The 25,061-nt window shown below is 38.4% G+C and overlaps 1 protein-coding gene across 1 annotated transcript in view; it reads left to right on the forward strand.

The window, feature by feature from the left end:
- PGGT1B (protein geranylgeranyltransferase type I subunit beta) overlaps positions 1 to 25,061 on the forward strand; it is a 36,538-nt gene that overhangs the window by 5,445 nt on the left and 6,032 nt on the right. The window contains 4 exon segments of the mRNA XM_027710239.2: positions 25 to 143; positions 8,545 to 8,612; positions 20,187 to 20,338; positions 21,763 to 21,895. Coding sequence (XP_027566040.1) covers positions 25 to 143; positions 8,545 to 8,612; positions 20,187 to 20,338; positions 21,763 to 21,895 — 472 coding nt within the window.

Here is a 25,061-nt window from a genome sequence, read left to right on the forward strand (position 1 = left end):
GTAAGTCTTATCTTTTTCTTTTAGGTTGACAATTGCATTTTTCGCGCTCTCTGGTCTGGATATGTTGGATTCCTTAGATGTGGTGAACAAAGATGATATAATAGAATGGATTTATTCCCTGCAGGTCCTTCCCACTGAAGACAGTGAGTGAGTTTTTAGTTTTTTTATCGATATTAACATCTTTACTTTTGCTTTCTACTTGGGGAATAGTGGATGGCTCTAGTTTTTATAAAATACAAGATTGATCTTCCTGAAGTGCTGTCCTGATAATTTCAGATAGTGATGTCAAGCAAATCTTGGAAATAGATCCCTCACAAATAATAAAGGTAGAAAAAGCAGAAATTAATTTGAAGATAAGCCAGTATATAATAGTATAATGAAGTTGCACCTTTGGGCATCTCAGAGGAATGTTTCACCTGGTTCTAAAAGAAATGCATATGTTATGTAACTATTACAAGTCTAGTAGTGTTTATATTGAATTCCACTCCTATACCAGGAACTCTGAGCACAGGTGTGGTTATTTGGAACAGCTTTTGGAAAACTGGAGGTGTAAGGGTAAGAAGCAAAAAGGATAAGCACAGTCCCTACTTGAGAAAATAAAATCTGTTCTTTAGATCTGTGAAGGTTGAATTTACCCAAGGTTTTTAGAGGGAATAATGCTGTTGCTGTATCTCAGCTATCCTCAGATTGGAAGGTGCATAACAGATCCAAGCTGGAGAGGGAGCCCACAGGAAATTGTCTGTTTCCTGGTGACTTGACAGAAGTTAGGGAGGTGCTCTTCCTGTGGGCTAGGTGGTATTGGCAGTTTCTTCTGTGGCACTGCGGGTGAGTGGTGACCAGCAGTAGAGTGGGTGGGAGGGAGGGAGATGTGGGTGAGGCGCTGCTGCTTTACAACAGGCGTGTTAAATGCTGGTGTGGGTATAGCTCCAGGCTGGTGGTTGTCTAGAGAAGAGGTAATTCCAGGTGCCTGTCTTTAAAATCATGACCATGTACTTTGGATGGATGTAGAAAGAAAATTGTGTGTTTTCTTCTATTATTTAGTCTAATTATATACTACAAATCAGGTCTCTAAAATCTATATATAGGGTCTCTAAAATCAGTTTTGTGAAATAAAAAAATTTATATGAAGTAAGCATTTGGAAGTCAGGATAGCTGATGCTTTCTTTATGCAGTAATAAAAAGATCACCCCAGGATCCACCCCAGGAATTAGTTTTAATAGGTTTCTTTTGTCTTTTGTTGTATTCCAGGACCGATTATAGAAAATTAGGAATTTGGATCACATAATTATTCCTCCAACATTTTAATCATGAGGAGGTGCCTATACCTTACCATTAAAATTTTTTTCCCCTGTGTATATGCTTTGTTTTCAGGAGTTCCTCACTTTCTGACTTTTATCCCAGCCTTCAGAAGTGTATTCCAAAAGATCAGGGAAGTTTGCAAGATTAGAGAGATTAAAATGGGCATTTTTATTTGTTTGTCATTGATAGTATGCAGTAGTTTTTCAGGGGGTTCTACCTGGCCAATGTTTGGAATATTCCCACTGTAAAGAACCTCCTGGGGAGGGCAGTAAAAATCTCAGCCCACAGATGTGGTCCATGGTGCAGTAGAGATGTGCTCCTTTTTTTTCTAGCTATCATCTCCTCATAAAACTACAGGAGGGTAGTTTTGGGGAGGGTACTTTTGGCAGTGCATTCTGTGCTTTCTAAATAATAAATCTCTGCTTTTTACCATAAGAACAAGCTTCCCTCCAATCCTGTATTTTCATATCACATTGTAATAACTCTTGTTCTTCTTATGCTTTTGGTAATAACACTACTCTTATCTTGGTCATTTGACCCCTAAAGCTTCAGCATTATTTTTATTTAGTTTTTACTTCATCTACTAGAAAATAGACAGTGTAAAATATAAATTATGCCAACAGCAGAAAGTAGAATATTGGATCACTAAATGTGAAGAAGAGAATGTCTACCCTTCTGTAATGTCTACTTTCAACAAAATGTAGTGACTTTCTGGTTTTTAATCCTGGTTGTGTGCAATGCTTGTTAATTGGCAGCTTCCCAGTAACAGAGCTCTTACTCCCTCTTTTGGCCTGTTTGAAGAAGTGTCTAAACTCCTGTAGGCTACAGCAATGAAGTTTTTGGTTTCAAAATGCTTGTGTATCTCTAGTTAGGGATGGGTGCCTGCTAGATGAATCAGAATCCTTCTGGGTAAAAAAACAAACAAGCAACCACAATACTTTGCTTTTAAAGAAACTTACTATTGCAGCTTTTTTAACATTCATTCTGATAAATCTGTCTTTCTGTGGAATATTGGGTTTAGACATTTAAATTATACCACTTTTTTATAATGCAGTTTCTGCAATGACAAATTCCAGCAATCTAAAGTAACTGTATCATATTTGATGTAAGTCTTTATTTAGTTTGGTTCTGGGACTGAAAACCAATTTAAAACCTCCATTTTAAATTGGAATATATTTTTACAGAATCTTGGGATTTGTTTTTGGTCATGTCAGTGGTTGAATTTCTAAAATGGGCAAAAAGAGAATTTCTGTAATTCTTTTCAGAATAAATAAATTTCTCTGCTCTTCACGTTTGTCCCTCCAAAGGTTCCGTTATCTATAGCATCATGGCTGGGCTTCGCAAACGAAGATTTGGGAAGGGCTCTACCCACATTTGCTACGAGCGCGTTGGTGGCTAAAAAGGCCAATACGAGATAGGCATGTCCAGTTGCAAAAGGCACAGCAGAAAGACTCCTCTGGTGGTGTATTCTGCAAGGCACGATTCTTTCTGCGTTGTCTTTTCTCCTCAAATTATCTATAGCACTTCAGTTGATTTTTGCTAAAAGCATTTTTTTCAGATGGCTAATTCAAATTATTTTTAGAACTACTGCTGCCTTGCAGTCATTTTTCCAATGGATGGGAGGCAGAACAGTTGATGCTTTACAAACTTAGTACCCATTCATTTTTATCAATAACTATTGTAGTATGTATAGTAGCTGGGATAGAATTTACTGTTTTTCATAGTAGCCCCTAAGCTGCTGTGTTTTGGGCCTAGGACTAAAAGAGTGTTGGTAACAGCAGTCTTTTAGCTGTTGCTGAATAGTGCCTACACAACGTCAAGGCTGGCTCTCTTCTTCTCCTCTGCACTCCTTTTCCCCCAGCAGATACAGCTGGGGGACAGAGCCAGGACAGCTGACCCGGACTGACCTGAGGACTGACCTGAGGGATACTGCACACCATCTGGCATCATTTTCAGCAATAAAAGCTTGGGAAAAGAAGGAGAAAGGGGGCGATGTTTGTGGATCTGCCATTTGTCTTCCTGAGTAACCCTTACACCTGCTGAGGCCCTGCTTTCTGGGAAGTGGCTGTTTACCTGCCTGGCTGATGGGAAGTAGTGAATGAATCCCTCCACAACTTTTGCTTCATTTATCAGACTGTCTCTGTCTCACTCCCTGTGTTTTCTCCCCTTATCTCTGTTTTCTTGCCCTGACACTGGAGGGGGAAGTGAGTGGGTGGCTGTGTGGGTGCTCAGCTGCTGGTCAGGGTCAACCCACCACAGCGGGACATTACAGAACCTGACAGAAAATTCAGAATTTAGTGGTTTAGAGCACTTCTTAGATAGGGTCTCCCAATATCCTGTGGTAGTTTTAAATAACATGTTTGTATGTACTGCTGTGTAATGTATCTTATGGCTGAAGAAAGCTTCGCTTCAGAGGTTTGTAGTCTTTGAAATTTTTATGTGAAACTAAAGCTCACTAATGCAAAGTGGTGAGATCTTGATCTACCTGAGTAAGTAAGCAAATGTATGCTCTGTCAGCCTAATTGAAATGCACTAAAGGAAGATAAAGATTAAGGTCTGTCAGGATAGTATTCTTCTGTGGGTTTATTGCAACTGTGATTCAAACAAATAATGTCCTTTAGGTACCATAATTTTAGCTCAGCTGTTTCAGAGACTGGCTCAATACTAGTTTTAATTAGGAGGGAATGGCATGTCACATATGCAAGCTGACTCTCACACAGAAACACATCCTTAGCCGAATGCTTCAACTTATTGCTGCCTTCTGCTTGTTTGAAGGGCCCCTGCCTTCTGTAACTCATGCTAAATAGTTAGGCTTTATATTGCGTAGATTTTGGCCATGGTTACCTTTCCTTCACTTCAGGAAATGCTCTGCCTAGGTGCGTGGCTAATATATATTTTTGGTTTGTTTGTGTGTTCACTGCATGAAGTGGGAATCTTGAAAAAGTACTTTTTTCTTTTTTCATTTTGAGGAAGGTGGTGCTCTTTTACAAACCTTACCAGAAATTATATGTATTTAGACTAAGATGTATTTTTTTAAATGTTAATGAAACTTTGGAAAAGGGTTCACAGAAGACCCTCTTTCTCCTAGCTGCTTGTTCCTAAGATCCTTATCAAGTCAGAGTTTTAATGTTTTTCCTCTCGTAGTACAGCTCTTTGACAGAATTTCAAATTTATTATAATTATCTTAAAGTGCAACTCATAGCAGTTTAAGAAAGATGTATCCCACTTTCTTGCAAGCCAGTTCAGCACTTTTAAAAGAGAGTGAATCCAGAGCTTTGTGCTCAAGTAATCTAATTACAGGCAGCGGAGGCACACTGCTTGGCCATATTCATCCACCATCCTCCCACATAGGAACACTGGCATTTGTTTGACCCTGCTTGAGAGCTTGCTGAAATGGCAGGAAAACATGTATTTATTTATCTAACAGAAGGTTAACTTTGTGTTGTGTTGGTGAGCTGTGTTGACTGGGAGTGCCAGTGCCAGCCCACTAGAAGAGAGGGAAGGAAATTGTACTTTTTGACGACTGGATGCTTCACTAACTTTGCTGTACTAAGAAATGGAACCAAAAAGAACACTGAGACACGTTTTATTTATAGGACTGAACCCACAGAACCCATGCATAGCAGACTGAAAACCATTATGCTACGTCACAGACCTAAAACTTACTTCTGTCAAAGACTAGGTTTAGATTTGTAATAATGATTATTTCTTCTTGTGTTGTCAGTACTAAAAAAAAATTTATAAAATGCCATTGACTGTTTTTTGAAATTATTGTTGCATTGTGTGCTTTTTGATCATAAGTTTCTTGAGGAGAAATATGAATGTTCTTCCAATATAACTTTCTTTTAATGGCTACATTTGAAATATTTATCTAGATGTATAATGGACTTTCATTTTAGAGAATGCAACTTTGCATTTTATGACATCCTCTAGTACTTGGATTTACAGGAATGATTACATCTTTAGCCCTAGTTCAGTAAGAAGAACTTACGCGTGTTTTTATCTGGATGTGCTGATGGGGTCAGCCTTTGTTAAAGCTGTGACTTTTTTATATATGTAATAAGATTTTATTGATGTGTGTATGCTTGCTTCTGTACTTGGCAAAATGAGAAAAGCCTTGCAGACAGAGGAATGCATGGGTAATCTAAATGTGAAGAAGTAGTGGTAAAAGTTATTAATCCTTCCCATGCAAGAGAAATCATAAAACACAAATAACAAAAATGTCCTGTCTGTAAAAAAAGAGCTCTTATGATAAGTCATCTGTGGTCATCATTGACGCTCTGTTACCTCTTAAGGACTTTCTGGCCTAAGCACACATAAGTAATAGGGTTTTCACAGGAAAGTCTCAGCTTTTGATTTTAGTATGGAGTCTTTTTGTTTTGAAAAAGGGTCAGTTTTCTTTAGTTGTCAAATGTGAAAGTTTTTCCAGGTGGGTCATGTTCAACTTGCAATAATTATGCAGCAATTGATGAAATGTTTATTACTTTTGCTCTGTCCTAAACTCCTTCAGAAAGTGGTTGTTAGGTCGACGGTGGAAGTGGACACTAGGTGGTACCGTTTCATAGCTGCAGTTGGACTGAGCTTCAGCAAGCTGTGCTGCAGCTGAACTGGTCACTCCAGCAATTTTTTAGGAGGGTCATAAACTGTGATCACACCCTCATAATTAGGGTATATTTAATTTCTACTTCTGATTCTGACAGCGCATTTGTGGCAATTTGTTTGACTAATACTACTAAGCTATCATAAAATAAGAAGTACAAGTACTTTGCAACAGTGTAGTAAAACGATCTTCACAGAAGGTGAAGTTTCACGTCATGAAGTTTCTTTCATAAGCTGAAAGACAGTAGTTTTCCCTGACTCCTCTTTGGTTCCCATTTGATTTTGAATTTGTGTCTTCACAGGATGCTAAAAAAAATTTCTAGACATGACATCAATGTTCCAGAGTCATCTGGTTAAAAATGAATGCTTTTCAATTCCTGTTTTAATGCTTCCCTTATCAACTCAGAATTCTATTTTTTAATTCATGTATTGTGACCAGATATGCAGCAGTTCTCTTGTAATATTGAAGGTCTAGGTAGCATGTATTACATGCACATTACTGGATTGGAGGGGGGGATAAAATTCTCTTTAAAGTTTCTCTTCTAGTAGTAAGGGCATTAAAGAGTCACGCTGGTCTTCTGTTTCTCCTAGGAGCCAGTATGTAAAGTCTAGAATGTGGGATCAGAAGTACCGACAAAAAGAGTCAAATCAGATTTTAAATTGATAGCAATATAGTTTAAAATCCATTTTAAAATTACAGATGCTGTTTTGTAGTTGATAGCAGTTTAGTAGTACAAGAAAGGTTTTAAAATACTATATGAAAATTGAACAGCTAAAGGGAGTAATGGATCCTGATTTCATTCATGTACTTCATTTTTAATCTCTTTTCATAATAGCTGTGAATTCAGAAACCAATCAGGGTGACACACTAAAAGTACATGACACTTGGGTTTCATGCTGCCATTTCTATCTTGATAATTAATGATAAGCTACAGTCTAAAAGGATGGGGATCAGTATTTCCAGGATGAATCCTTCCATCTAGCAGCTAGCAGCTGAGCTCTGTTCGACCGCAGAGCTGTCTTAATTGTAGTGTGTCTTCCTTTGCAGCAGGCCAGAACAACTGTGTGCTAGTAGGCTAGCAACTTTTCTGGATGAAGGGTTTCCACTTTAGGACCATTTCAAAGTGAGTTTTCTCAGTTGCTTAAGCACTTAAGACACAGATTCTTTTTTATTGAAAATGGGTCGAGTGAATGGTGATTTTTTTCCACAATGTCGCCTGGGAAATTTGGTACTTAAGAGGCTGGAATTCTAGTTCTTCTCTTACTGATTCATTCACATTGTGCCGTTTTTGAAATTGTGATTTTTTTTTGACAGTGTCTTTCAGGACCTTGTATTAGTCTTTAATTTAATTTACTGTGCTTTCCAAAGGCTGATGCAACGTGAAATTCAAGTATTTGACTCTGGAAGCAACCAGACAAATGTTCTCTGCTGCAAATGTTTAGATTATAACAAAATAAAACAGTTATGAATTTTTTTGTCCACAATTACAGATACTGTTTCTCTTTCCTCTTTGTGGGTATGACTATGCCATATCAGCTTTTAGTGAAGGCTGAAGTTGCTTTCATTACATGTATAGAGTCATTAAAAAGTAGTTTTGATTGAACTGTGGAGGAAGTGGAGAATTGCAGGTGTTTCACTCCATTTCAGTTAGATCCAAAGACTTGTCTTGTAGAGAAACTTGCGTACTTTAGCCAAGTTGAAGTTCTTAGGCTAGTAAAAACTTTCCAGTTTAAATTTTGCATATATGGAGAACATATTTAGAATTAGAAGGTAATATGCTGATAAATTACACAAGAACTTGTAGACCACATTATACAGTGAGTTTTTTAGAACTTTCAGCTTTATAACTGTTCTCTTTTTTTTTAGTCTGGTGCAATTTTCCCTAATATCCATGAGGATTTTTAGATTAAAGGCTGAAGAATTAAAAAAAAAAAAGGGGGGGAGAATTTAAGAAATTCAAGAACACCCAGGTGCTGTTTAACTACAGCATTCATTAGGCTTTTACTTTCAGAGACTGAGCAGTAAACAATTGAGTTTTTGCCATGCAAAAGCACAGTTGAGCCTCACAAGCCTGTACTTTACACGGTATGTGGTTCACACTTCTGTATGCAACATGCTCAGGTATTGTGAGACATTTGAAACAAATTATACTGAATCACTGACAGAAATGTTTGATAGCTACAATGTGCTTACAAGTGCAATTTGTTTGCCCTTGAACATGTTGCAGAGTATCTGCAGAGTTCTGCTTGTGAACAGACGGTATTACCAGGCAGGAATCCAGGGAAGAATAAAAAAATATGTTAACTCTGGGCATTTTCCCAGGGGAGCAATCCTTTTTTTTTCTTTCTGGAGAGCATGGAAGACAATTCTTTGCTGATCCAATGGCTATATTTTCACCAAATTAAAAAAAAAATTGTGCTTTGTCATTACAGCAGGATTAGGTTTGCTTGTAGTTTTCTTTGTTTTGTTTTTTTTTAATTAATCATGGATAACAAACTAAGGTCAAAACTGAGAGACACATGCAAACTCTAGTTATATTATGAATAGTGTTGGACTAGTGGGTCTTGATATCAGTAGAGGATTATGGTTTATAATGAGTGTTTTAACTAAACAAGTTAGTTGAATGTTGTTTTAATCTTTTCCAGGATCAAACTTGCATCGCTGTGGATTCAGAGGCTCTTCATATTTAGGGATGCCATTCAATCCCTCCAAGGTCAGTTAAGAATGTGTGTGTGTGTGTGTGTGTGTGTGTGTGTATGTAATATTTTCAATTAGGCAATAAATGATCTTGTGTCTTTTTTATAATATAAACTTCACAATTACAGAATATCTGGAAGGCAGAGATTTTTGCACTGTTAATACACTAAAACGTTTGCAGAGCTTTAAAGAAACATACATAAGAAACATGTTCAAATGATACCTAGGACTTGAGTTTCCAGATCAGTGAAGAAATTGGCATACAGATTGTGGCTTGTCTCAGTGCAGTTTTTCTTTCTCTGGTCTTTTGCTAACTTAGGGAAACTTCTCTAGCTCAAGAACTGTCACATGGCAGAGAAGGGCAGAACAGCCCCATATTAAGTGGTGCAGAACACGCTGTTCTTTGGTATCATAGAATGGTTTGGGCTGGAAGGACCCTTAAGATCATCTCGCTCCAATCCTCTCACCACAGACAGGGACACCTTCCACTAGACCAGATTGCTCAGGACCTCATCCAACTTGGCCTTGAACAATTCCAGGGATGGGGAATCCACAACTCCCCTGGACAACCTGTTCCAGTGCCTCACCACCCTCACAGTGAGGAATTTATTCCTAATGCCTAATCTAAACCTACTTTCAGTTCCCCCTTGTCCTGTCACTACATGCCCTTATAGAAAGTCCCTCTCCATCTTTCTCATAGACTCCTTTCAGGTACTGGAAGGCCACAGTTAGGTCATCTTGAAGCCTTCTCTTTCCCAGGCTGACCAGCCACAACTCTCTCAGCCTTTCCTCGTAGAAGAGGTGCTCCCTCTAATCATCTTCCTGACCCTGCTCTCATCTTGCCACATCCTTCTTGTGCTGGGGACCTCAGAGCTGGATGCAGCACTCTGGGTGGGGTCTCACCAGAGTGGAATAGAGGGGCAGAATCCCCTCCCTCCCACTCCTGCCCATGCTGATTTTGGTGCAGCCCAGGATACAACTGGCTTTCTGAGCTGCAAGCAAACATTGTTGTCTCATGTCCAGCCTTTCCTTCACCAGCACCCCCAAGTCCTTCTTGGCAGGTCTGCTGATGATGACTTTTACTCCCACTGTATCCTCCCAGTTTGAGATTGCCCCAACCCAGATGCAGCACCTTGCACTTAGTCTTGTTAAACCTTATGAGAATCCCCTTCTTGAGCTGGTCCAGGTCCCTCTGGATGGCATTCTGTCTTTCAGAAGTGTCAACAGCACCACTCAGCTTGGTGTCATCTGCAGATTTGCAACGGGTGCACTCGATGCCTCTGTCTGTGTCATTAATGAAAATATTAAGTAACCCTGGTCCCAGTACAGACCCCTGAGGGCACCACTTGTGGCTGATGCCAACTGGGACTTTGAGCCATTGACCACTACCCTCTGGATGTGATTATCCAACCAATTCCTTATCCACTGAACAATCCACCCATCAAATCTACAGCTTAATTAAGAGAGAAGGGTGTTGTGGAGGTCTCAGGTCTGCTTTAAAGCTCTATCAGTGGATTCCCCTAACTGTCCTGCATCTTTTAGAAAGTAGATCCTATCTGATGCCAATATGAATCATACCATGTAGGCCATCCCATTGTCAAAAAAGACCCCAAAATTTTGACAGTGTCACCAGCCATGTAGCCACATATTATTAGACTGGACCTCTCTGTTTCTTCTGATATCACTTTCTGCAACTGGTATTCCCCTTCCTCTGTTGAATCACATGTGTTTGATTGCACCTGATACCCACTCACACATAGGCAAAGCTCTGTTCATCCCTTAAGAGACAATGCTTTGAAGCCCAGGAAACTGAGGTTCAAGAGAGTTAAACTTGTATATGAAAAGAAAGTGCCCTTAATAAAAGAGAGAAAGGAGGTTAGCAGAGGCTGCTAAAAGTGTTGCAGAAGGTTTTATGTAGTTGGATGTGGAAGGTAGAGGCCAGTGAGCAGGAAGAACTGTGAAAACATACAGTAGTTCTGTCCTGTGTTTGAGAGTAACTTTATGCTTCTGACTAGCTTGTGGAAATGTTAATCTACATTGGAGTAATAACTGCGTGTGCCTCTTTGCATGCAAATCAGCAAAGTACTTATAGCAGTAATACTCAGAAGTTACACTTTATAATAAGCTGAAAATAATTGTGAAGGCAGTATTTTACATGTCTATGTTGAGCGCTCGGCAGCATGTGACAGGCAAGGTAATTTGTCTCTTGGTTTGGTTTGGTATTTATCCTGTTACACACTACAGGTGATGTCTGCAGTGAGATCTCACCGTAGTATTCAAGTAAATTCCAAGTTTCAGTTGGAATTTACTTCCATGGCAATCCAACCACCCACTGAGCTTGAAGGAAACAAGGAGAAAATTCTGCTTAAAACCTAAATTGATTTGGAATCTGTAGTGGTGACTTACTGAGATAACTTGTTAAAAATAAAGTTTAGATGCAAAATAATAGTAGACAATTTCAATATAGTTGTATAAGGAAAAGACTGAGTTTACTCAGAAGAAAGATGATTACCTTTCATAACAGTCACCTAAAGAAGGTTGAGGTTGTCATACTTATATCGTGGCATAACAGCACTATATAATGGATAAAGACATAATTTTAGCAAACTGAGATAATAAAAATATATCAGTCTCATGTTTCCTCGAAGATTTGGGTCACTGCCATGTGGTGTAGTACATTAAGTCAGTATATAAAGCTAGAAGATTTGATTCTGGATTTGGTTCTGAGATCTTATAATGGACCCTGAAGACAAAAAGTCTGTAAGATTGGCAAAGCGTTGTTTTCCCTTCCCAGCACTTTCTGGTGTTTTAATTTAACTATCAACTACCAATAGTATGTGCTTCATACTTAAATATTCTCTTTATAGGAAATGTGTTGCAGTCTGTCAGTGTCTTGGAATGTGTTAGCCAATCTGCAGAACGAAAAAAGGGGTGGAACCATGTAACCTGTGGAAATAAGCTATAAGGTCATTATTTCTAGAAAACTGTTTACACATGGATGTGCTTTTTATTCAAACACTGCAGTACTTTTTTCATTGTATCTGCAGTAGAAGGATTACATCTGCTTGATTTATTGGCATGCAGAGGTTTAAAGCATTTCCAGCACTGTTGCCCTGAAATGTTCTGAAATAACTCAGAAAAAAAACCTTGGAAATCACTGCCATGACTTGGAGATATGTTTACGGTCTTGTCATTATTCTTTATTCATCATTTAAAAACATTCTATGAAATCTGTCTTGAAAAATAATTTATGAAAAAACCTGTGTTTTGGATTTACATTGATGTTTGATAAAATTTATTACGTGCTGCTAGAGTGATTTCATTCTTGAACTCCTGAAAAAGTGCCATACCAGAGGTAGCCAAATCTATTCTGTCACTAGGGATCCTTCAAAATAATAGGAAAAAAGTCAAGGCAAATGTTAGAATATCCAGCTTTACTAAATGTTGCAAGGATAGCTCGTTGGGGTTTAGTTTGGGGGTTGTGTTTTTTTAGCTGTTACCCTTTTAATGTTTGATAGTAATGTCTTTGCAGTTCTTTGGAACAGTAGCAAAATTAAAACAAAAGCATATCCACTTCACCAGCTTAGCATACAGCCTTTATGAACCATAACAGTCTTAACTGTAAAGGAAGCATAAGAGTGACTCTTCTGTCACCACATTTAAAACATAATTTCCTTTAGAATTAGAAAATAATTTTTTTTAAAATGGCTCCAAGTTCTGCAGTCTCTCTGATTTGAACTAACTTTTTAAGTTTAGGGGTGAACAGTCTCCTCGGAGTTTCAGGTGGGCCTAGATATTTTCAGTCTCTTTAAAATGCTATAAATCAATTTTAGGGCTAGATTGAAAGCCAATACCTGAAACTTCTTTGTAAGATTGTGGTAAATAACATATGCTTTCACTTGGGGGACAAAAGATTTCTTTTGTGTTCCTGACACAACATTGTATTTTCTCAAGGCTGTAACACTGATACTGATGAAAGATGAATAGTTTAAGAAACTATTTTGCAGAGTGACTCAAATAAAAGACAACAAGAAATAGAATATAAAAATAAACAGAAGATAACAATAAATACTATAAAGACTCAGGTAAGTCTGGGTCAAAGCATCTCTGTATTGTGTATTTCTTTTATTTTAAGCAAACATCTCTGTGTTTTATTTTTGGGGATTCTGAGCAACCCGGCCTAGTGAAAAGTGTTGCTGCCCATGGCATGGAATTGCAGCTGGATGATCTTTAAGGTCCCTTCCAACCCAGGACATTCTGTGATCCTACAAAATGGGAAATTGCAAGGTCTTGCAGAATAGTTTTGAAACAAGTAAAGAGATTACCATAGCACAGGCACCTCAAATTAGAGTCTAGATACTGTGTTCACCACTGGACTGTAAGTTTTACTCAAATTGGCTAAATCAGCTGAAATCATGCACTTTAGATGAACTTCAGTCATTGTAACGTGAAAACCACACCTCTGCAGCTTAGGCTACCCATCTCCAAGTGAAGACAGCTACCCACTGAACATCTGCAATAAACTTAAATACACTGTACCTTTAAATCAAAGCAGGCAAAAGATTGTCCAATAGCTATTATGTACGCATTTATTTAGAAATTAGATTAGTGAATACTTATGTATTTTGAAAGTATAATTATGCTTCTTGGCTGTAACCAGGTGTGCTGGTTTTGTAGATTTACCATCCAGCACCCATCTCTGTGCAGACATGTCAAAAGCAGTTAACTCTATGTGTGGATTGGCTCCTTGCACACTGCGTAAAAGAATCCTTTCTTGGAACAGCAGTGCCAGGTGTGAGAAGAAAGTTTTTTGAAAGTGGGACTCTGCTTGTGCAGGTGTATGTTTATTAGTGTTTGAAGAGATCTTTCCCATGCTTTTGCAGCAAAGAGAATTTCTTAGTTCTCTCTGCAATAGTTGGCAGGAATTTCTGGTGACCATAAGTTATGTTTAATTAGCAGTTCTAAATAATATGGTAGGGGACACTGCTGTGTCACTGAACCATTTTTAAAAACTTCCCCTCACCTTGCATCTTTTAGTGTTAAGTCTTTTAAGGAAGGCTCACATTATGGAGACCATGATGGTAATGCCAATAGAACTAGAACTTATTACTCTGTCTCTGAGATCCAAGTAAATTTGTTTCCTGTGAGACTTACAAACTAATTACCAAAAAGAACGAAATGTATAGAGAACACGCCCTGACCATATACCCTTTTGTTGTCTTCTCAGAATATGTGTGTGTCAGTGCGTTAGCTCAGATCAGTAGAGAGCACTTTATAAAAGCAATTTCTTGTGCTGGCTCCAAAAGAGCAAGACTGGGCTCCTTTTAAATGAAACTGAGCCAGACAGTGCACTCCAGATGAACTTCCCCATTAGCAGTCCTTGCTCTTCCTGTTAAAGGAGAAGCCACTGCTTGAACATTCTTTCACCATTCAAGGAGCTACACACACACTCCACCCAAGACTTTAGGTGCCAGTACTGGAATCCTTCCGCAGTGGGCAGCCCCAGGGAGCTGATGGGTGCCCCTTTCGACTTCTTGCTCACACACACATGAACTCTCAGATGTGCTTCTGTCTTCAGGCTGAGCCCTGGGTTTCCTATAGCAGAGTCTCAGCCATTGGATTTATAAAAATTAAATTATTTAAGAGAGTGGTACAGCAGCAGGTCAGCTCAAGATGGGTACCTCCGGAAAGAGACCCAGAACAATGAAATCCATGGGCAATTATACCCTTACAACTTACACATCTGCCTCTCGTTCATCCTTCACCTACCTTGCATGCACCCCTTGGTCTGATGGTAATTTTTGGTCTGGGATCTTATAACACCTTTTTGGGTTCTTTTTTTGTCCATGCAGACAGGCTGCTCTTGTTGAGTTGCAGCTTCTGCAATTGATAGTTGCAGTCTCCTCATTTGCGTTTTTAGTGCACCTGCTCCCTGGCAGAGCATGGGAAACTAAAAAAGACCTAGACACAGGATAAACATTACCTAGCAACAACCAAACCAGCAGTGTGTTATCGATATTGTTGTCATAAAAAAAAAAAATTGTACCAGCTACTATGAAAATTTCTATGAAAATTAACATTGTGTCAGCTGAAAGCATATCTAGGTGTAGTTTCAAAGCTTGCTGCCTGAAGCTTTATCCAGCTACTCATGCTAAGCAAGTAAAGGTAAGCAAACAACAACATCATAAATCACAGTATTATAGCTCTGTATGACACATTCTACTTAAAAATTTATGCTAAACAACTGCTATCTCTCAACACTACCCTCCAGACCCACTCTCGTTGCGTTATTCCTTCATGCAAACATAACTATACTGGATCAAGTGTATTTCTGGTTGTTCAAGTGTATAACGCACTCCTCTGCAGTTTAACAGGTTTGTTGTTGCTAGTTTTTGAGATGTAACTTCTACCATTTAAAATAACTTCATTCTGTTTATCTGTGTTCTTGGCCTATGAATCTGAGCTGCTGGCAGCCGTTGTTTTTGGTATTTGGGCTGACAGTTTGCTTAGTTGCGGCTGTCACTTCAGTCAGCAGCGTCTATGAGGCAGAAATAGGTAGATTTAACTAAAAGTATTTTTTGTTCATAATGCAGAACTTAAAAGTTAACTTATTTTTACCAAACCTGATCATGTGCTTTGACTATGCTGTCTTCGATAAGATTTCTACGCAATCTCTGAATTACTTTGTTCTTCGTAGCAGAGGCAGTCTAGCAACACTTCCTCCCACCCATGCAAATTTTAGACATATTGGCAGTTATCTCATGAAACCTTTGAGATCTGCTGTAATTTTTTGCATTTGGGGGATCCATTTGAGTCCTGTTTTGTGGTACCAAATTCTCACAGGACCAGTTACTACAAATTTTAGGAATTTTCAATTTTATGCAAAATTTGGGGTTTTGGTTTTGGAGGGGGGTTTTTTGTCTGAAACATCCAATTGTCCTGATTGTTGTCCCCTCAAAAGCATCCTATTATGTGGACTCTGTGTTCTGTTGCATCAGTGTGTGAAGTATATATAGGTGTGTGTAGGTACAACATAAAATTTTATAAGTAGTATCACAGTGATCTTGCAATAATTACATGGAACCTAGAAGATAAAGTGCATTCCAGTAGACTTAAAAGTTTAAGAGTATATTATTCTTATGGTGAATACTGTTTTAATTTTTTCTAAAATCATGTGTGGTGAACAAAGATCTGCTAGGCTCTCCAAACTTTCAAAAATCCTACAGTAATTACGCATCTGAAACATCATGTTGGCCTCTGTGAGTATGTCATACAGTAATTCCTGTATGATCTCATACTTTGTGCTAATCCTCCTGTGTTTAATTTGATTTTATGGAAATATTGACTGTATTTGTTAGGATTTTTGGGCCTAACCCAGAGTTGTCAAGACATTGGATGCATACCAGTATGTTGGACCCTCTGTAGTGTCCCCTGGCTTTTTTAGTAATTATTTATCAAGATACCTAGCAGTATACCGATTTATCATATAAAGAATTTAATTACTTGCCACATGATAATCCTGTGATAAGAGAAAACTATTAGTAACAAAGGCAGTTTTGTGACTTACAAATAGCTGTTCTTGAACGCTGACACCATCTCCCTGATTTCCCACAAAACAACATTACAACCCATCTATCCTAGCAGTCTTTTCTGCATAAGGATTTGTTTGGTATTCAAGGACAGAAGTGAGTGACAGTACTAATGTAGCTGTGGACTTCACGATTGCATGTACAGGCAGCAGACACTACTGTTTGCTTTATATGTGTCATACCAGTATCATTTGTGTTCTTTATTAAAAATACCAGACTTGAAAAATTTTACACAGCTCGGGTGTTTCTGAAAACCTCTATCTGGAAAAGCAGTGTGCTACTGCTACATTTTGAAATATTTGCATAGGAAACAAGTACAGATAGAATTCATATGTTGTTCAGGTGCTGTCATGATTGATGCAATTTGCTAGAGGAGGAATGGTGGTGTGTTTTGTGAGCATACAGTATATGTGCTTATAACACTTTGTCTGCAGCCTATTTTTGCTGCAGCAACTAGTGGTGTAAAAGAAATGCTAAAATAAAGAATCCACTAAAAAGTAAGGGCTCAGTTGTTTAAACATATTTGTAGGCTACTAAGGCTTTAAAAGCAATGTAAAATTAGCATGTATATAGAAAAGTAGAATAAAAATATCTAGTGAAGCAGTAATTTTCAGTTACTTTGTGTAGAGACTGTGAAAAGATTGTCATTTAGAGGAGAACGTTGTTTGACAGCTGTAGATGTCTTAGAAAATTTCCTGAATAGTCAGGCATATTTCTTTTAGTTAGAACATTTGAGTAGACTTTTTATAAATATGGTTTTAAAAAGCAAGTCTCAATATACTTCTGTAAACCTTCCTTGCTTAGTGAGTGTAGTCTTCCTGTGGAAATAATATATTCAAAGGTAAAGGCAAACTCTTTCACTGTACATATTACTGTTCAATTATTCCTGATGTCAGTATTTATTTGGAGATGAACTACCTATAAAAGTGTGTGAACAGCCATGGTGAACAGTTAATGTTGATTCGCAGGCTCAGTTGTATTTGTTTGAAATCAGCAGAAGCATCTTCTGCATTTCCCTTGCTCTAGGTTAATCCAAGGAGGAAGAAATCAAGTGCTCCTCTGATTCTACTTTAACTTAAATTATGTAGATGTTTGGAAGCTTAATTTTCTTCATAGTTGCTGATGGGAACTGCTGGGACATTTTGTAAGCAGTTGGTCCTAATATCTGATAACCTTTCCAGGGATTTTTACTGCCTAGTGTGTGTCATTTATTTCATTTGACAAAAACTGTGAGAAACTTTAGGGGCAGAACTGGGACATTGAGAATCCTTTTAGGGGAAAGAACCATTTCAAATTTGGCTTTTTAGAATAGAGTCTTGCTTTGCTTAAAAGTAAATCGGTTTCATTGAACTAAATAGTTCTATGTGTTGGCAAATTTGTATCACCCAATATGTCTGTATGTTTGGAGCAGAATTTTAGATTTGGAATAAGTTAATGCGTCACAAGGGTGAAGCTGCTTACAATAAAATTTTTAAGGTGAAGGTATTCTGAAAAAAAAATTTTTGGTACTGTTTGATTTAAAAACCCTAAAATTGCTATGGTAGGCCAACTTGTTCCTTCTGGGATTAGAGCCTGTCATCCACTCAAGATAGAAAAATGCGTTTCATTTCTGCAGTAGTTTTTTCTAAGCTGTTTAAGGGCACAGCTGTTCTCCATTTGTGGGGTGCTCCATGGGGAAGTCTGTCTGGAACTGGTGCACCCCTCCTAGGAGGAAAGGGTGAGAGAGCTGGGACTGTTTAGCCTGGAGAAGAGAAGGTCTGGGGGTTTCTCATGAATGTGTAGAAATACATGAAGGAAGGGTGCAAGGAGGATGGAGCCAGGCTCTTTGCAGTGGTGCCCAGTGACAGGCACACACTAGAATACAGGAAGCTTCCTCTAAACATCCAGAAACAGTGTCACTGTGAGGGTGATCAGGCATTAGCAAGGTTGCCCAGGGAGCTGGTGGAATATCCATTCTTGGAGGTGTTCAGAAGCCATCTGGATGCCTGGGTGCCCAGATGTAGGTGACAGTACTTGAACAGGAGGTTGGACCAGACAAACACCAGAGCTCCTGCAGCCTCTGCCACTCTGTGGTTGTGTGTGTGTGACTGGGGGATGTGCAGGACAGGAGACAGCAATGTGGGCACTGGCAGCACAGGGAATGGAGTGGGAGCTGCTGAGATTTGTGCCCCCTTGTCATCACAGGGTCCAGGAGCAGAAATGAAGGAGAAAAGGTGCAGCTCTCAGCACTTAAGTCTCTTGTTTTTCTCTGTTCCATACTTTTCCAGTACTGCTGCAGTCATTTCACCTCATTTTCTGCCTTGATGCCTTAAGACCCTTTTAGCTTTTTTTTTACTTTGCTAATTTTTATAAGCTTTATATGTAATTATAGTAGAAGTATATTTTAGAAGCAGCTATACTGTATTCCTCACCCTTTAGCACCCTTTAGTTTACACATACCTCAACCCTCCTACCCCATTCCATGCTTCCTATATCAATCCTACCCCTGAATTCAGTAGAAATGTTTAGTCTCTTGTCAAGGCAAGGCCTATGCTGTTTTAGAGAACATTCATATCTTGGCCTGAACAACAGAACAGAGTCAAGAACTGTTGTTCTTGACTGACCGTGTACCCTTTGTGCTCTGAGGATGATGAGAATGATGAAGAGGGGGTCCCGATGTACACCCTAGACTCTAATTCCCAGGGGGTGGGCCCGGGGCGGACCAGAGCAAAGGCTACGGGGTGGGCAAAACTTGGATTGGTCAAGCAGTATTATAAAATGTAACATCTCAGGCACAGCCGGTGCGCATCCTGTAACATCTATGCCTTGGCACAAATTAAACCCTTTCCTTATCTCACCCTCAGTTAACTGCTCCTGAGTTTTTTTCTTAGCATCAGCTGAGCTGGCATCAGCCTTGCTTTCCCAACTGTGTTTGATTCCCTAGTGTGAGAGCAGTCCCTTGCTGTCTAGTGGGTAACTATTTTTCTTCCAGTTTCCTATTAGAAACAAAGCTTTTTGGCTTTGGAAGTAAGCATGACTTTCCTGAAAAATACCAACTACACATAACATAATATTAAATTCGGTTTTATACTGGTTTTTATTTAGAATTTTTTAGAATTACTTGCAAAATAAAAATGGCAACTGATTAGGCAGTAATGCCAGTAATATAATGATTTAAAAATGTATCTGCTACTCAGTATTGAAATAGCTTTTATCCTGTTTAAAATAGTTGTCTTCAGTTGCTCCAAACTGAACCATCCCAAGTATCCACAGGCATCTTGTTACATGTAGTGTCTGTTTTCATGAAGTCGTACAGTTCGAGATGTGCCTGTAAAATACCAGAAAGACAAATAATAGTTTTAGCACAGCAGCATCAATCCCCTGCCCATTTCTGTGATTTGTATTGTGTGACTAGTCAGCACTTAACTCTCAGTTTAGCTTCTCAATTGCCATTCAATGATCCTTGTGTGACCCTTCAACACAGTATATTCTATATTCCTCTGATTATTTGATATGTAAATACTTTGTTTAAGGTCTGATTATTGTATTAAAATAGACATGAAAGCAGATGAGTGGCTAATTGACAGAGAGATTACTAATAATCTCTCATATTCCTTTGTACTTGTAGATCATTAGGTTGTAAAATCTTTGCTGAGGGGACCTCCAGAGGTTTGGCTGTTTAACAGTGCTTACCCAGCTGCCAGGAAGCTAATGCCCAGTGTTGTGTCAGGATAAACTTAGGTACAGTTGAGGACATCCCATCTTTTTGCTTAACTGTTGCATAAATAAAACTCGTGGCAGAGCTTTTTCCAAAGCTTCCTTCTGACCAAGTGTTTACAAGGGTAACAGAGCTTAGTAGTAGCTTCGTTTGATGAGGAAAGCTGAGCAAGATGCCTTCAGTTTAACCATAATGAGTCAAGGGAAAAGAAATTTGTTTACCTTTTAATTAGAAAAAAAAAGCTTGACTGTAATAGAAGGCATTGTGATGTTTCAATATCTTTATTTTTTCCTGTTTTTTCTAGGGTCCAGGTATATCTCATCCCTATGATAGCGGGCACATAGCAATGACTTACACAGGTCTATCATGTCTGGTTATTCTTGGAGATGATTTAAGTCGAGTAAATAAAGATGCCATACTGACAGGACTGAGAGCGCTCCAGCTGGAGGATGGAAGGTAAAAGATATTCTGTAGTCTGCAACTCTCTGGATGGTTAATAGGAAGCCACATGTGGAAGAAAACATAAGAAACACATTTTTTATGAAAGTAGCTATATAATCTTTTTGTTCTATTAGAAACAATATCAGTCACAGAACACATGCCAGTGCATGTGCTGACTTCTTGCAAATAGTTGTCATCAAAGTATATTAACTAGCTCTTTGAACCAGAGGCTTGTCAGCAAGAAACAGTTGAAGATTATTTATTGTCACAGGTAATTCAACTTTTTACCTACTTCTGTTTATCATAGAATCATTTAGGTTAGAAAGGACTTCTAATATCATGAAGTCCGACCATTAACCCAGCACTGCCAAGTCCAGCACTAAACCATGTCCCTAAGCACCACATCTGTTGGTATTTTAAATACCTCCAGGGATGGTGACTCCCTCACTTCCCTGGGCAACCTGTTTTGGTGAAGAAATTTTTCCAAATACCCAATCTAAACCTCCCTGGTACAACTTGTAGCCATTTCCTCTGTCCCACTTGGGAGAAGAGACCAACCCTCACCTTGCCACAACCTCCTTTCAGGTAGTTGTAGAGAGTGATAAGTCTCCCGAGTGTTCTTTTCTCCAGGTTGACTGCTACAAGTTCCCTCAGCTGCTCGTCATCAGACTTGTGCTCTCAACCCTTCCCCAGCTCCCTTGCCCTTCTCTGGACACGCTCCAGCACCTCAGTGTCTTTCTTGTAGCGAGGGGCCAAAACTGAACACAGGATTTGAGGTGCAGCCTCACCAGTGCTGAGAACAGCGGGGCGGTCACTGTCATGGCCCTGCTGGCCACTTTCTTATACAAGTGTCACAATCATGGAATCCATCATCATTTTAAGAGTTTCTGAGACTGTGCCAAAATAACCCAGATACAATAATTTTAAAATGTTCATGGAGTTTGAAAAGGTTATAACCATAAGAAATGAAAAACTGAATTGAAGGCTATTTTCACCGTTTGTTTTAGTATTAGCAATTACATTTACACATACATTGGAAACTGATCCTGAAGATAAAATCAGGAAAGAAAGCTTTGTGAGCTATTAGGATTCCTAGGAAGGCAAAAAATTCTGCCCAAAACAGTAAATGTCAAAATGTTAACTCATATATCAGTATATACTATAAAGGGTATGAATGAATAAATAAAGACCAGTGTCATTACATTGCTGGAAATAGTCACCCAGGCCCTGAAATGTTAGTAGTTCTATTCATTTTCCTTGGCTTAGAGTCACGTCTTCTAAAAACAAAATCTAGCATAGCTTTGGGTTATATTTATGAGACTACTGTAAATAGAAGTAACTAATCTTTAAAGGAAACACAGTGCAATTCTATGAACTGCTTTTCGCATTTTCTGGTGTAACAGGCGACACAGTGTCTAAGACAGAAATGTTTCTTTCAGTTTCTGTGCTGTGCTGGAAGGAAGTGAGAATGATATGAGGTTTGTGTACTGTGCTTCCTGTATCTGCTACATGCTCGATAACTGGTCAGGCATGGATATGAAGAAAGCTATAGACTACATCAGAAGAAGTATGGTGAGTATTCACAAAATGTTATTTCTTTCTACAGTTTAACATTTATAGCTTTATTTCTTAATTATGGCTAAAAAATATCTTTTTCCAAATTTATGTATTATGGTAATTCCTTTATTTCCTCTTCCTGCTTTAGCAAATCGAAATTGACAAAGTACATTGGGTTTTTTTGCATTTGTATTTTCATTGTAATGGGTGTGCTATCAAGATAATTTTATTTGGTGTGTTTGTTCATTTCAAATTACATCTTTTAAAAATATATAAAATCATTAAAAAATTTAAAGCAAGTTTTTGAAAACTGAGGCCTGATGTTCCTGTAACTTAGAAAAAGTATATAAAGCGCTGTATCAATAAAATCCTCACATTTCATTGACCTGTAGGCCTGATTTTTAAAAGATACACAGATTTAAAGGAAAAACTAATTATTGACATCAGTTCATACTTAATAAGTGTTTTCAATTATGCACTTCATTATTTATTTATTAGATACTTGGAATGAAGGAAAATACACATGATTGTATCTGTGTGCTGTCTTCATATTTGGTTGGAGTAAAGGAGTTTTTTCCTCTTTTCCCCCCCGTGATATTTCATTAGTTTAATTGAGTTTCATTTTCCAAGATTAAAATAAATTTTGTTTAAAGAAGCTGAGCAAGCTTGAAAACTGCAGTTCCTTGAATGTGAGTAAACGTGTAGTAAACTCTTTCGGTCCACAAAAAAGACCCAAATTTATAACAACGTACAACTTCTGCTGTAAATGAGCAGTTGCTGCCAACAGTGAGATTGTAAAATTTATGTGAGAAACAAGTCTAAAAAAGGCTTAATTTCCTACTTCATACCAAATTGGGTTTTATTTCTTGTTTATTTTTAAAGGAGGTAGTTGGATGCCTAAGTTTTTTTTACTGCACCTCACAAGAAGCTTTCTGACACGTTGCCATGGTCTTGGACGGACTAAGGGGTTAAGGCCAGGGCTCAGTCATAGAAGCATATGGACCTGCAGTCTGTTCACACTCTAGTAGCACCTTTTACCTTTGTTTTCTTTTGCTTGTTCTTCCTCAGTCTGCTTTGATACTTCCCTTTCTCACCATTGATCCTTTCCCTAGACACCCCATAATAAATTATGCACACTCCTGCATTCCCCAGAGAACACTCCATAATAAGTTGGTGGTTTTTTTTATATAATCCTGCAGTTTTCTTCCCCTGCATCCCATAAGAGCCCCGTTACCCCACTGGGTGGTAACTCACCTTAGTAGCAGAGGTTCCCAGGGTGAGAATATCCCTGCTGAATACTCTTGGTAGGTTTCACCTGGGGACAGTGATTTATCCATTCTCCTTTCACAGTCTGAGGGAGGAGCCAAGGCAGAGTGCTAGCTTTTACTGATTAGGTCAGGAGGATTTTTCCTCCTCTGATCCTTTCTGGACCTTTGGGTTTACTGAGTTTAGCCTTTAGTCAAATAGCTTAGAAGAAATCGAATAGGAGAATCAAATACTAAGAAAGAACAGAAAACGAAAGAGCAAAATCCTCATTTTGTAGTTCTGTACATCACATTGACTGTTAGCATTTTGAGCATTTGAGTGCAGTTTTGGTCCCAAAAGATAAGATGGAACTGGACAGGGTACGAAGAAAGTTGAATGGAACTGTGAAAGTATGATCCAGCTTGTGTAAAAGGAGCATTTAATATACTAGGACTCTTTATTCTGGAAATAAGATTGTTAAGTGCAGTGTGACAGAGGTATGTAAAGAAATAAGTAGCACTGAAAAGATGAAGGGAGGAGGAAGCAACTCTTTCTAAGACAAGCTAGAGAGTATCATATAAGGCCATTAATGGAGCAGGCAAGTGGAGATTCTTTGAAAGTTTGGAGCTTTGAAATGGCACTGGAGATTTACTGTCTACAGTGATCTTGAACCAAATTTATGCTTTGCTTCTAGAACTTAGCATTAATCCTTATACCTGCAAATTCCAATTGTTGTGTTCCTATTGGGATAATTGATACCAGTTAAAATAATAATTAAATAATAATTAAAATAATTGAAGCCTGAACAGAGCATGACTTCTTGGAAGGGCTTGTACTAATACTTCATTTGACCAGTGATGTAAAACCGGAGTCTGGGCATGGTCAAAGTTGAGAAGCTACTGTGGCTTATAATGAAGATTGTGTCTTTTCCTGGCTGGCTCAGAGAGTAACTTATAGAGATCCTATCAGCAGCGTTCTGTAGACAGCAGTAATCTTAGCATGTAGAAATGTGTGATGAGATGCTGTATTTTTGTCCAGGTTTACTGTGAATTGGTAAGTTGACTATACACTTTGTTCAGTAGGACTTTTTAAAAACCATTGGTGTGCTGTTAATTCACTCTAGGGTTGGTATGCACATGTGCACCAGTTTCATCTGTGTTTTCTGGGTTTGGACTGCTTGGTCAGACAGTATTTCAATGCATTAGTTCAGTTGCAAGGTGTCTGGTACTTCTAGGAAACTACACACAACCTTTGCCTCCTGCTTAGTCACACTTAGAGCTAAAGATGTGTCTGAAGAAGACTCAGACGTTCAGGGATTCAGACATTCATTGTGAAAATCATTTCACAGCAGTGGTTGTTCCTTCCTTTCATTCATCTCTTTCCACCACTCTCCTTGAGATGTATTCCAGTTCAATTACCTCTCATATGAACACAGTATTTCTGAAAGTGTATCTCATAAATAAATACAATGAATTTGAAATGTGGCATCCACGAATGTAAGCTCGATTTCTCCCATTAAGACTTTGTAGATGATGCTAAAAATAACCTATGTATAGAACAATTCAAAGGAAATTCTATTTGAGATCATATCATTTGTTACTCATTGTGTAGCTAACTATGCAGTGCATATAGGTATAGACTCTATTGCAAATGCTTATTCCTGTTTTGCTACAGTATCACCTTGTTTTGTCACTTTCATTAATTACAGAACAAAAGAGATTGCCTTGCTCAGTAGTAAACTGCTTTGAGGTGTGGGTTTGATTTACTATTGTATGTCATCATTTGCACATAAATGAAGCACATGACAGTTAACAGAACTTTTTCCAGTTTTCCAGATTGGCATACATGTGAAGTGCAACTAATATGGACTGAGAGTAGCATGGCTGGTTAAACACAGTAATCTTTGTAATAAGGTTCTGAATTTTTTAGCTTATTC

This window comes from Pipra filicauda, unplaced genomic scaffold (assembly GCF_003945595.2).
Source record: "Pipra filicauda isolate LSUMZ 115617 unplaced genomic scaffold, ASM394559v2 scaffold29_size4552773_pilon, whole genome shotgun sequence".
Taxonomy (NCBI): domain Eukaryota; kingdom Metazoa; phylum Chordata; class Aves; order Passeriformes; family Pipridae; genus Pipra; species Pipra filicauda.